Consider the following 14,070-nt stretch of genomic DNA (forward strand, 5'->3'; position numbering starts at 1 on the left):
AAAACCATTCAAACTTTTACAGTATGTATCATATAGAATTAGCTTGCGCATTTTGTCAACCATGAATGTCCAGTTAAAGAAATACGGTTCATTAAAATTATAACAGAAAGCTGTTTAGCGTCCTAAATTCAAACTTTTACTTGTTTCTTATATAAATTTTTCATGAAAAGAAAATAAGTTGAAAATACTTTTAACATTAACGACCCAAAATATATCGCTACATTAGAACGAACAGGTTCTATATAGATCTATCTGATATTTAGACCGACACTATTTTTATATTTTTTTTTCAGTTCATTAACTACCATGCATATGTAACTCCCATAAAAATTGGGCTATAATTCAAATTTCGTTTCAGATAATTGATAGAAAGACACAGTTGTATCTTCATGTTCAAGTAAATGCGTTTATATGGAAACTGTAAATGATGTATATGATGAAGGTTAAAGACCTATTGGATAAAAGTTCCTTGTTGGAGGATTTCTGCCCTGAATTGTTAGGTAAAAGGGTTTACTTGATAGATCTCTTCTTCCTCCGTGTGTTGATCACTCTTTCTACTTTTAAACTGAAGTTTCTCCGTCATTTTTGGGCCCGTGAGAAAAAAAATGTCTACGTGTTAGTTTATTTACGTATTTCGTCTATTTAAGCATTGTGCTGCGTTAGAACGCTTCTGGCTACCCTCAAAACGCTTCTCCTCCAGGCGGGATTGATTGTTTTTCATGCGGATTCCGGATAGTCTTTACATTTCACTTGTAACATGAACATGTCTATAATGCCGTGCATACATGTCCAACCATTTCATTTCCGTCTCCCCAGGCAAACAAAAAGCTTTTCATTTTCCAAGTACAATTTCATGGTTCTATAAATGACAATCTTCGTTTTTAAACTTTGTGGATGGGTTGATCAATTTTTCTACTTTTAAACTGAAGTTCCTCCCCTCATTTTTGCCAGTGAGGAAAGTAAATTTTCAACATGTTAGTTAATTTACGTGTTCGTTTATTTTTAGCATGCGTCTGCGTTAGAATGCTTCTGGCTGCCCTCAAAACGTTTCTCCTCCAGGCGGGATTGTTTTCATGCGAGATTCTCGATAGTCTTTACATTTCACTTGTAACATGAACATGTCTATAATGCTCGTGCATACATGTCCAAACCTTTCATTTCCGTCCCCCAGTCAAACAACAGCTTTTCGTATCAATACCGTCTATGATATCGCCATAATAAGTAAACAGCTTACTTACTCTCTTCTGAGTCAAAATTTTGTTATCGATATAAGCGTCTTGGCTTGCACGCTCGGTTTATTACCAAACAAGTATGATCCCTTTGTGACAGCCAACCTTTGCTACACCGAGACAAGTGTGATGAAATGCGACAGATTCTAGCGTATCTACGACGTACCTAGCATACTTTAATTGTAAAGAGAACTCGAGTATACACACACTTTGGTGTTGTCGAGACAAAACATTTGCTTCGTCCATTATAATATACATTCGTATTTAAATTAAGAGATAAATAGTTATTATATACTCATTTATAGAGTACGATAACGCTTTATTGATTGGTACACTCATACGTATTCACCTTTGAATTGGTTCAGTAGTTTAGCGCTTTGATTTTTAACGCATAACATTTTTAGCCTTTTGTGTGACTATCGCAAACCACGCTTTCACCGTATTTTTTTACCTAAAATATTTAATTTGAATAGACGACAGCGGAGTATTTACATATCCTTTTTAGAGCCATATTATATTTTTTAATTCTTATGACCCTTCTCAAAACATATAAAACCAAAGACGGATGTGGTCAGAATAATAGAGAAACTATTTTTAAAAAAAACGACTAACAATTTTACTTTTCATCAAGGTTTCTTCCCTTAGTGAATAATTTCCATCACTTTTCGACTTTATTTTGACTATTTCATTACCTGTTTTATACCGTTAGAAGGGCACCGAGCTGCTAAAAAATGATTTCCCCTTTAAAAAACGAGGAATGTGTTCTCCGACTGAAATAATAAAGACTTTCAACCTTTTTTTACTTAACTTTCCACTTTATTAATGACTAATTAAATTAACCTGTTTCACCTTTAAATTACTTCAGTACGTTTAGCGCTTTGGTTTTTTAACGTATAACATTTTCAGTCTTTAGTGACTATTGCAAACCACGCTTTTACCGTATTCTTTACCTAAATTATTAAATTTGAATGGATAGACAGCGGAGGTATTTTACATATCCTTTTACGCCTATATTTGACAAGTCTTTCTTTAGACTCAATGTTTTATTCTTTTTTTAAAAGGAATTACTCCTTGGGCTATTTATATTTTTGTATACTTATGACCCTTTTCAAAACATAATAAAAACTGTTAAAAATAATTGAAATACGTACATATATGTAAATAATTTTCAATATCGTTGTAATTACTTGTGATGAATAGTAACTAATCGGGTAATAACTACTCCCCTGACCACCAAAAAATACCGGATTAACACTATTAAAAATTTGGGACTTTAGTGATAGAAAACAATTGAAAGATATTGGTCTCGATATGTATTCTTATATTGACAGGCCTATGTCTAAAGTGTTACTTGTTAAGTCAGTTGAACAGTGTTTGTTAGACCAATTTAAAAATGAATGGTTGTTGAAAATCATTTCTGTTACTGGTCACTCGCGTTAGGGGAGGTAATAAGCTAGAACATATTGTACCTTTAAAGAAGAGTATGGTGTAGAGAAATATTGTACTATGCTTTTGCCATTAAAACAACGTTAACCTTTTGTAAATTTAGATGTGGTGTGGCACCCCAAACCGACTTGAGACCGGAAGAATGAAGATCTACCCGTAGATCAGCGCTTGTGTCCATTTTGTCAGATTTTAGATGATGAAAGACATGTTATTTTAGAAGTTCATATATGAAGACTTAGATTGATATGTTTGAAAAAGCAAAAGAAGTAGTCCCAGGTTTTCAAGCTATGCAGTTTGAAGAAAAACTAGTTGCTTTCCAAAAGCTTTGATTACAACCAGCCAACGTTTTTAGTTTTTTTCAATTTTAAGAACATTAATTTAAGTACCTTTAAATTACTTCAGTACGTTTAGCGCTTTAGTTTTTAGCGTATAACATTTTCAGTTAATTTAGTACCCTTCAACGCTTTTATTATTAAAAATTTTCGTATTGTTTTATTATAATACTAATACATAATTTCGTTCTACAGTAACAACTTTGTAATGTTTTTTACTTATCTTTACACTTTTCTCTCATAATATCGGTGTTATTCTTTACGATAACGTTACAACAGAGGTATGTATCATCCTATATATACCGATGCCACTTATTGTTTTTCTACAATAAAGATTATTTTCGTTTCCCACGTGGCACTTTTTAAATATTAATCCCAATTGTCAACGAGTGCGCATTGAAGCGGATTTAAATATCTTAGAATAAAAGCAAATAAAACAAAAATCTGTGTATAAGTAAAAATTTAATATAAAACAAAACTTAATTGTTTGACTCTCTATTGTTTCCGTATATTTTACGGATTTTGATATTAGGTATCTTTAATCATAAAGATGTTGTTAAAACTACATTTAAGATTTTGTAAATATGTATAAGGGGACCGGAAATATATAGATATTTGTAAAACCGGCTGAGGGTGTTATGTTTTAGGTAAGCTTTCTAAACACTGAAAATATCGTACGTAATTACCTTGAACAACGTAATATAAAATGTTTTCGTCTTCTAATGTTACAGATTGTTGTTAATTATTTCATTTTGACTGCTATTGTTTGTACTATATTATGCAGTAAATGACTTTGTAATTTTGTGTTAGATTTTATAAGTTCTTAGACAGGAAAAAACCCAAAAAGAAAAAGAAAAACGCAGACGCCCGTCGGAGGTAAGTTCTTTTCAGTCACCTAAAATAATGGGAAATAAATAAGATTAAAGATAAACGTGTGAATAATAAACAACTTGTCATAGAATTCGGGGACCAGATCTAGCAAGTACGGATGTTCATGACAGTTGTTAAATGTAGTAAAACTCAGAAGTTTGACATAAAACATTTAACCATATATTGCACTTATTCGCCCATATATGTCGGTGTTATTCTTTACGATTAATGTTCAATAGAGGTAGTGTATCATCCTATAATAGAATGCCACTTATTTTTTTTCTACAATAGAGATTAGTTTTCGGTACTACTTCGGTGGCGTTTTTTATTTAATCCCCATTGTCAACGATTGCGCATTGAAGGGGATTAAGTATCTTGAAATGAATGCAAATAAAACAAAAACCCTTGTATTTATAAAACTGAATATGAAAAAAAAACTTTTATCGTTTTTTCTATCTGGATGTTTTCCCTTTTATTGTACGGATCTGAGATATTGGGTATCCATAGTCATAAAGATTTTGTTAAATTAATCAAAAACAATTCAGCAACAAGCTATTTCTGTTTAAATAAAATTAAGATATTAAAAAATGTGATATTTTATTACCTGTCAAATGTGCATATATTATACGTTCTGTGCGTTCGATATTATAAATTCGGCAAGTTCGGTGTTATTCCTTTGTTTTCTGAGATAAATTTTGGTCGAGTGTCTAAATATCATTATAATATTGGAAGAGAAATGAAAAATATGTACATGGAAAGTCAAAAGTTTACTTTTCTGATGAAGCACGCAAAAATTTGAATGTTTGTTTACATAGTGGAAAATATTAGTAAATTTATTGTTTGTGATTACCTCCCTTTATCGCTATAACGAATGTTTTCGTCTTTAAAGGGTTTCACAATGTGGTTTATTATTTTATTTTTGACTGCTTTTGTTTTTTACTGTATTTTGCATAAATGACTTTGTAACTTTGTGTTAGATTTTATAAATTCTTAGACAGGAAAACCAAAAAGAAATCGCAGACGCCAGTCGAGGTATGTTCTTTTCGGGTCATTATTGCATAAGGTGACTATCAGTTTATTATAATAGAACAAGGGCCGCAGCACCTTAGTTGTAGTTTAGACAATTTTGCCTGATTAACTATTCTATATTATTGCTATATAGATCTTAAATTTCGGACACACTCCACACGTTTACGCATTGAAGGTGATTAAGCCGGATTAATTGTTGCCCGCTGCCCAATTACGAGGGATTAAGCCGATTAGGGATTATGTCGGATTAAAATGCCCGCTGCCCCAATGCACCAATGCCCAATGCCCCAATGCACCAATGCCCCAATGCCCCAACTCTCCCCAACTCATTGTTATTACTACTTTCAGGCAACGTTGAAACAGCATTTCAAAAACATAAATATGATAAAAAGTCATACTGACTTATGTGTAGGCGTAAACACGTTTGATCTCTACGAGCGAATTCAGTTAGCTCAATTATGATTAACGGTGAGGTCATAAATGTTGACATAAAGATGACGTCATAATGATGCGACGTCATATAAAAGTTAAGCTCGTCACTCGTAACACAGGGTCAACGATTCTGGTCATGAATAATAAGTTTGCGAGCTGTTAGATTACTAATTTATAAATAATTCTCAAAATTCTGATAAAAAAGAAACAAATATCTATACGTTCCATTTGCTGAAAATCTAGTACTGTAAAATGCGAATTATTTGCGTTGTTAGAATCGAAATAATAAATATGTTCCAATAATTTTATCAATTAACAAAACATGGGCAGTCGTTTGGATGCGAATAATTAAATCACTATTTCTTAAGTAAAAACTAGTAGCTACATGGCACAAAAGTTGAACAATAACTCGGAAATAAATTTTTATCACCGGAAATGCCGGTCCAACTTAAAATAAAGACATTGTTTTTTTTGTATTATGAAATGTCATGTTTATTTATTTTGCTACACTAGGGTCGTGGTGGCAAAGGTGTTATCTACGCATGGGCATCTGGAAATGGAGGTAGTCTTGGCGACAACTGTGATTGTGACGGCTATACCGGAAGTATTTACACCATGTCTATCAGTAGTGCCTCTCAAAAACAACTTTCCCCGTGGTACGCAGAAAAGTGCGCTTCAACTTTAGCCACAGCCTATTCTAGCGGTGCTTATAACGACCAACGAATAGTGAGTAAGATTCACTGCTCGAAAATATTTGATTTTTCTACTGCAGTTGTCCTTAAATGTGGCAAATGGCAAGTTTCCAGTGCATAAAGTTTTTGTACTTTAAAATGCCCAAGCAAAAACTGCTTCTATCAAACACGTCAAAAAAATACCTAATAAATACTGCCTGAACCGCTCTTATGCACCTGTCAATATTTTGCCCGTCCGCGGGGGAGGGGGGGGGGGCGGCGGGCTGACCCAGGGGAATTTGACATTTCAAAAATTTTGTTGTCTAAATCCCCACCCTAGAGACAACCTTTTTTGTCTAAATCCCACCCTAGAGCCTGGTTGGTACATCAAATGTTTGTCAAATTCCCGCCTGTCGGGAATGGTCTTCTGTCTAAAGTCCCGTGTATGCCCGCCGCTCCCCCGGGCGGGCAAAATATTGACAGGTGCTTTATATATTGTTTCCATCAGCGACCCATTTAAACAGTTAAGAATTGCTTGCGCTGGAATACTAATAAAAAATGTTTTATCTAATGGATCGTATTCTTAAAGCAAGTTATTAAAACATATATAATCATTCAAAAGGCTTTTGCTCTTTTCATCAGCGAACATGTGATTTTACTCCCACGTACATAGCAAATATATATAAACACAAATTATACATCTTCTCATCGCCATTGTTATGTAATCTCATATTAGGAATAAATAAGACAAGATAAATTCTATGCATTTTGTAGATAATATGGATCAGATGGATTTATTGAAGAAAACGCGATGGATGTTATTTTATTTATATTAGTTACGAAAATGTATTTGTAGACCGAGTTTATGTGGTCTTTTTGTTCGTTTGGATAGTTTCAAATGAACTTGTCATGCACTCCCTGCAAAATATTAAATCTTCTTTCGCTTATTCTTAATTAATCTATTTTTGTTTTAGACTAGTGCAGACCTCCATAATACATGTACGCAAGGACATACCGGAACTTCCGCCGCTGCCCCTCTGGCTGCTGGGATATTTGCCCTCGTGTTGGAGGCTAAGTAAAATTGAAATACGCCATTTCATACTACAAATTGTATTACTTATGAATAACAAGAGCTGTCTGCTGACAGCGCGCTCGACTATTCGAAGAATTGGTGTAAGAATGGGATCAAAATATAACCAGAGATTTTCAGAGAAAAGACCTGTATTTGTTGAACTGGTTAAGTCTTGTACTATATGGCAATGTGTAACTTATTATTATTATTAACTAATTTCTATGTCAAAAAGCGCCATAACTGAGCAAAATCCCTTGTCATAGTTATGTAGTCGTGCCTACATATGGAGACTATGATGGTAAAAAAGTGGTCAAAGTTTCAAAGCCGTATGTCAAACAGTTTAGATAAAATATGGACTTGTGCGAAAACTGAACCAATACTAGTATCCAAGTCCAAAACGGGCCATTATTCAGCCAAAATACTTAAAGTGGAACTATACGCATTTTCAAGTAAAACAGCACATATAATAGTGTGTAAAAAGGTGGAGAAATTATAGTTTTTAACCAGTATACCAAACTCTTCCTGTTACCATTACGAAATATAACTTTTTAATATGACTTTTCTATTTTGACTGGGGCAGTCTTTAAGAAAGTCAAACTGCTTGCAGGAGTGCTTCCTTCAACTCGAAATCTCTACTTATAGTAAGGAGATCTTGCGTACAAGACTGAAGAATGAACTATTTTATATAGTCGATTTCTTCATTTCTAAAGCATCACTTTCAAATACTTATGCGGCATTTGTTAATTAACACATTTAATGCACAGCAACCGAAAACTTGCTTTATAAAACATTCACCAAAAACACACTACTGCGTAAGATGCGCATATGCACTTTAACAGAGTTAGTACTTTGCGTATATATACAGACTGTTATAATAAACAAGTGTTCAAAGTTTCAAAGCCACATGACAGATACAATCGTGTAGTTTTGACAAATCATTCTTCGAATAGTCGAGCTAAAAACTAGAGTTATGTTTTCGGCTCGATTGATGCTTTTTCGGAGAAAATTTCCAGAAATGCATTTTATAAGTGAAATTAAATATTTTCTATGAAACGTTAATGTCATATGCAGTTTAAATTAAAAAAGCTCTTTATTTTGTACACGGCATCGATCTCTTATACAGAGTTGACGTTATCGGGAGTGTAAGAACGACAACTCTGTATGAAAGATTGGCAAGGATTACCATAGCTTGGAAGTCATCCTTGCCAAATATGTATACATTAAACACATCACGTTAATAATTTCATTCACGTTTCACATGTTATTGTAGCCAATTTGCAGAAAATAGTATAAATTAGGATAACGACAAATATGCTCGATACACATTTACTTTTATAACAAGCACTTTTTCTGAGAATTTTGAACAAAAATATGCACACATATATCTGTCAGTGTTTATCCCTTACCCTGCTTAATTTCTAAAATGAATTTGTCTATCTTTCATCTTTTTGGACAGTACCATTAACTGTCTAAAGGGAAGTTTACCAAAAAAATACTGGCTGAATAGCGAGCAGTGTAGATCATGATCAGACTGCCCGGATGTACAGGCTGATCATGATCTACACTGGTCGCAAAGGCAGAATCAATCGCGTGCAGCATGGTAAGGGTTATATACGCTGTGGGAAATAAGAATTTATCTCCACTTACGTGGAGAATGAAAAAATATTTGGCCTTACTGTTTAACAGTTTCTGGAAAGCAGTGATGTAGCAGTATATTAGTAGTAAATCACTAACGCGCCAAGGAGATGCCATTATATATAAAAAGGGAAAATAAAAATGAAAGTACAAAATGAGATATGCAATCATTTTAAAATGCAATTAATTTTGTAACAATAAGGGTAAACTGAAAGCACTGACAGCTATAAACTAAAACAATTATAAGTAGTATAAATTGATATACTGTACTGTGTTTAATTGTATTAAGAATTTGATGAATAAAGCAACTGTCATTAAGACTTGCTCAAAGTCCTTTATATACTAGGTAAACAAATACCATATGATATAAAAATACAAATATTTATGACAAAATATTAGACTAGACAATGTTATGCAAAAGTAAAACCGTATATCATTTCACCTTATGTTGGAAAATCCAACATTTGAACATTGATTTTTTTAAATATAAATCTTACCTTTTTCAGCCCGAATATAACTTGGAGAGATATGCAACATATTGTAACATGGACCGCAGAATATTCGTCATTGAAGGACAATGAAGGTTGGAAACAGAATGGAGCGGGTTTTTGGATAAATTCCGCATTCGGCTTCGGACTATTAAATGCTGCCGAAATGGTAGCGTTGGCTAACCCGCTTACATGGAAAACAGTTCCAGAGAAGTCCATATGTTCTGTTGTGACGTCATATAGCTCAAACTTACCTATGTGAGCTTTTCTGACTTTTAGTGTTAGCTTATTTGCTTGGAGTTTAGCGCCAGTTTCCAACAATATTTCTGTTATGTAACGGAAGGTATTCTGCTGTACCAGAACTATCCTGTTCTCCGCAAGTAACTGCCAACTTCTCCGCTTGAATCAGAGGTGGAGGACGAATGATATCAGACACGATGCATTTTATGAAATCGTCACAGAGAGTATACGTCACGATCTTGAGATCAGCGCTCTCCTTATTGAGCTTTTCGGGCTGTATATATCTATATATTATATTATTATGTTTATATTATGCTATACTGTGATATCGGCCGCAGGCATATTATTTGTCTGAATGCGAACTCTTTGCTTACGTTTGAAAAGAAAGAAATATTCAAGTATAAGGCAACAAATATTATCTCTTTGTTTCATTAATGACTAGTGTAGAGCTATACGATATATATACTTTTCTGTGGTGAATGCACACGTATTGTTATTCGTATCGCAATACTATGTTTGTTATTTAAAGTGTGCTTGTGTTTTGTGTGTTTCAGTAATTTAAAAAGCAAACAAGAACTTTCAATTCAGATGACATCTGAAGGCTGTGAAGGTCAACCAAACGAAGTCAACTATCTGGAGCACGTGCAACTAGTGTTAACTATGAGTTATTCTAAACGTGGAGCACTCTCAGTGGACCTTACCTCCCCTACAGGTATACATTAAATCTAAAGTCAGTTGAGAGAATCTTTCATTCATATATTCTATTTCCGCAAATACTACCAATGTCTGTAAACTCTGGCAAAGTTGGCTTGAAGGTAATTCTTTGAAACAGTGACTATAGGTTTTAGTACTTTAGGTTACAACACACTAAATAGCTCTTCTTCTTTATTCTATATAAAACTGACATATTTCCAATGGCTTCAGCACACACCAGGACCCATTTTAAATGTCTGTAACTTACATTTTCTTGAAGAATATTGACAAGCAGGAAAAAATCAAAAGAAAGCGGGGGTCAGGTTTGATGCAAGAAGAATATTTTCAATCAAACACACAAACTACAAAATCAACCCCAAATTTTAGTGGTGGTGTATGACCTAAGATACTATGACAAATTCTGCCATGCTATCATTTCATTATGAAAATGCTTCCAAAACGGCAAGCATAGGTCTGTCATGCGATTTCAGCAAAACAATGCGAAGAAAATAGGGAAGAATAGGGAAAATAGCTCTACAGAGCAAAAAAAAACTGAGGACTATTTGAATCCGCCATTATATAATACCATTTTTTTTCGCGCCATTTTCCTATTTATACCAACTTCTTATGATTCTATTTTTACCAAACTGATTTTAGAATTTTTTTTGTATTTGATATTATTACCAAACCGGGACAAATCGTTTTATCTATTTACGAGAGATGTTTGATGTCATGAATAGTTGCTGAAGTCCGATTTATTTCCTAATCTCGGTTTTTACATTATGTTTGTAATTCAATATATCTGCAGGTAACAAGACCATGTTATTGTCTGAAAGAAACAGCGATGAAAACAGTGATGGGTTTCAAAACTGGTCTTTCATGTCGGTACATAATTGGGGAGAAAGTCCTCACGGAGTTTGGGAGCTTCTAATCAGGGATCGGGTAAAATGAACGTTTTATTAAGCATTAAATATATTAGTCGTGTGTTACTTCATTAGACAGAGATTCACTCTTTTATAAAATGCACAGGAGCCGTTTTGCCTTCATACCGTGACCGAAGGACAAAACTCAAAGAATATGGTCTTATTTAGCCCAAATCATAACTTTCATAAAATACCGTCAAGATGTCGGTAGACTGAAAAAACACTTAGTACACCCGAGTTTGTGAGTAATTTTTAGAAGTTGAGATTATGGAAACTTTGGATCATATTCGTAAAGGCCGTAAGCTCCCTCAATACATAAAGGCCGAGGCCGAAAACATCTGCGTTCCCGCCTGTGATGAAATGATGCACTTTAAAATTTAATGTTATTTTTATATTTTGCAAGCAAAAGTACAGGCCGCTATGAACACACTTCTAAGGTACTAATCTATCTATTTTGCGAGCAAATATTCTTCATGGCTGCTAGGAAAATATATCCCATGGTGTAAAAGAGTATCTACTGTGACTGGACCAATTTATCGCATAGCGTCAAACTTTATCCATGGCAGCTGGGTAAATCTTTCTCATGACGTCAATAATATCCTCTAAAACTTCACCAGTCCAGCTCATGGCACGAAATTATTCCCGTGGCGTCAAATATTCTTCATTCATACTTTAACAATTCATCCCATGGAGGACAAATAGTATCCACAGAGACTTGAGCAGTCTGTCTCAGGGCGTCAAAAATATTGTGGTCGGACCAGTCTATGACATGGCGAGAAAATATTCTCCACAGCGACTGGTAAATCCGTATCATGGTGTCAAATTGTATTCATTGAGACCTTATCAATCTATACAATGACGGGGAAATATTCCAAATAGAGGTTGTATAAAATGATCTCATGGCGTCATGTATTATATACTTATTGAATGTTTGCCAGTCAGTTGTCAAAACTCGTGTTTTATTTCATTACATCAGAAATGATTTTCAAAGTTTATTTTCTCAGTTTTGACTTTAGCCCAGCAAACCAACTGGCCTATCATGGCGACGATTTATATATAGAATGTCCTGTTATCATATTTATTGAGACTTTACCAATCCTTCCCATGGTCATCATGGTGGTCAAATAAAATCCATGGTAACTTGACCAATCTTTCCTATTGCGTCAAAAGTATCCATGGTGGCGACTTGACCAATGTTTCTCATGGAGTCAAACATTTCCTTGGCGACTTGACAAGTCTAACCCATGGCTGGTAAAAATATCCAAAGTCACTGGACGTTGTATGCGGAGTTAATACCCTCAACCATCTAAGTTTTCTTTGTTGGAGTTGAAATATATTTATTTATTAGTAGTTAACATATATTTCCTATATTTCGGCAGGATGTGCTGTTTCTGTATTAAAGTTTACAAATTCCCGAAGATAGTTAATGCAAAATTAAATGAGCCGCGCCATGAGAAAACCAATATAGTGGCTTTGCGACCAGCATGGATCCAGACCAGCCTGCGCATCCGCGCAGTCTGGTCAGGATCCATGCTTTTCGCTTTTAAAGCCTATTGGAATTGGAGAAACTGTTAGCGAACAGCATGGATCCTGACCAGACTGCGCGGATGCGCAGGCTGGTCTGGATCCATGCTGGTCGCACACCCACTATGTTGGTTTTCTCATGGCACGGCTCAAATTATCTATTGGACACATCATTACATGATGACGTCAGGTTGTTCAAAAGCTACTTGATATTTCAGGTAGGACATAATTATGAAGGGGTCGTGAAGTCTGTGAAGCTAATTCTACATGGCACAAAAACACAACCAGATCACGTGATCAAATCTAACGGTGTCCGTCAATACAATCACAACTATAATGATGTATATGTGGAAAGAAAGGTAACGTTTTAGGCCCTAAAAACCGGGACTGTCTGGTGTGATCAACTGTAGTTTTATTATGTTAACATACAGTATTGACTTGTTTAAAGCTGTGTTTTCTTGTTAGTTTGCTGTACTGTCTGGTCTACTGACCATAGTATCTTGTCAAACGGACATGCCATTATGTTTACATACAGTATTAACTTGTTAAACGCTGTGTTATTTTGTCTGTTTGCTATACTGTCTTTTCTAGTTGTGATTTGTCCATTTGCTATACTGTCTTGTCTACTGACCATAGTATCTTGTAAAACGGACATGTCATTATGTTAACGTGCAGTACTAACTTGTTAAAAGCTGTGTTATTTTGTCTGTTTGCTATTCTGTCTTGTCTACCGACCATATTATATCTTGTCAATTTGACGTACCATTATGTTAACATACAGCATTAACTTGTTCGAAACCATATTAACTTATTCAACGCAATGTTGTTGTTGTTATCACAGTGTGGTGACGTAATCAGTCCGTCTCTGCGGTGGGTAGGGATAGAGTGCGAAATGGACAAATATATCCTTAAAATGACCAACATGTAGGTTTATCTCTAATAAACTATATGTGTTTAAGAAATTACAGATATCTTTGAAAGTAATGCCGCAATTAAAAATAAAAGTCCATTTCGTAGAAGTTATGGCAAGAAAATGTCCATTTCGTAGGATGCGGTCTTAATTGTAAGATTTCCGTAATAAATTGGATAAATTATAAATATATTATTGAAAATGACCAGCATGTATGTTTAACTCTTATCTTTCATATTTATTTAAGAAAATACAGATTTCATTGAAATTAAAGCCGTAATTTAAGTAATAAAAGTCCATTTCCTAGACGAAAAGTCCATTGATGACGTCACCACATTATAGGTTAGAGACCACCAATTGTTTTCCCATAGACTTACGTTGTAACATTATGGCGTGTACGGCCTTCCATACATCGAAACATGTATATCTTATTACAAGTTTTTCAAGAACTGTCTTAGTACATATGAATAGTGATACTTTATTTAAGTAATTTTCGCGTGAATGAGATGACCCCCTGTTTACATCATTGACGTGGCGGGAGAAATTCGTTTGATAAAACTTTTTCAATACACATAA

General features: G+C 34.4%; 1 protein-coding gene across 1 annotated transcript in view; it reads left to right on the forward strand.

Annotated features, from left to right (window-relative positions):
- Positions 1-13,512, forward strand: part of LOC123523001 (neuroendocrine convertase 1-like) — a 126,226-nt gene extending 112,714 nt beyond the window's left edge. Inside the window, exons 9-15 of the mRNA XM_053550353.1 lie at positions 5,852-6,064; positions 6,984-7,084; positions 9,223-9,462; positions 9,999-10,156; positions 10,946-11,079; positions 12,803-12,943; positions 13,426-13,512. Of these exons, the coding sequence (XP_053406328.1) occupies positions 5,852-6,064; positions 6,984-7,084; positions 9,223-9,462; positions 9,999-10,156; positions 10,946-11,079; positions 12,803-12,943; positions 13,426-13,512 (1,074 nt within the window). The remainder of the gene's footprint in view (positions 1-5,851; positions 6,065-6,983; positions 7,085-9,222; positions 9,463-9,998; positions 10,157-10,945; positions 11,080-12,802; positions 12,944-13,425) is intronic.
- The last annotated feature ends 558 nt before the right edge of the window (positions 13,513-14,070 follow it).

This window comes from Mercenaria mercenaria, chromosome 8 (assembly GCF_021730395.1).
Source record: "Mercenaria mercenaria strain notata chromosome 8, MADL_Memer_1, whole genome shotgun sequence".
Classification (NCBI taxonomy): Eukaryota; Metazoa; Mollusca; class Bivalvia; order Venerida; family Veneridae; genus Mercenaria; species Mercenaria mercenaria.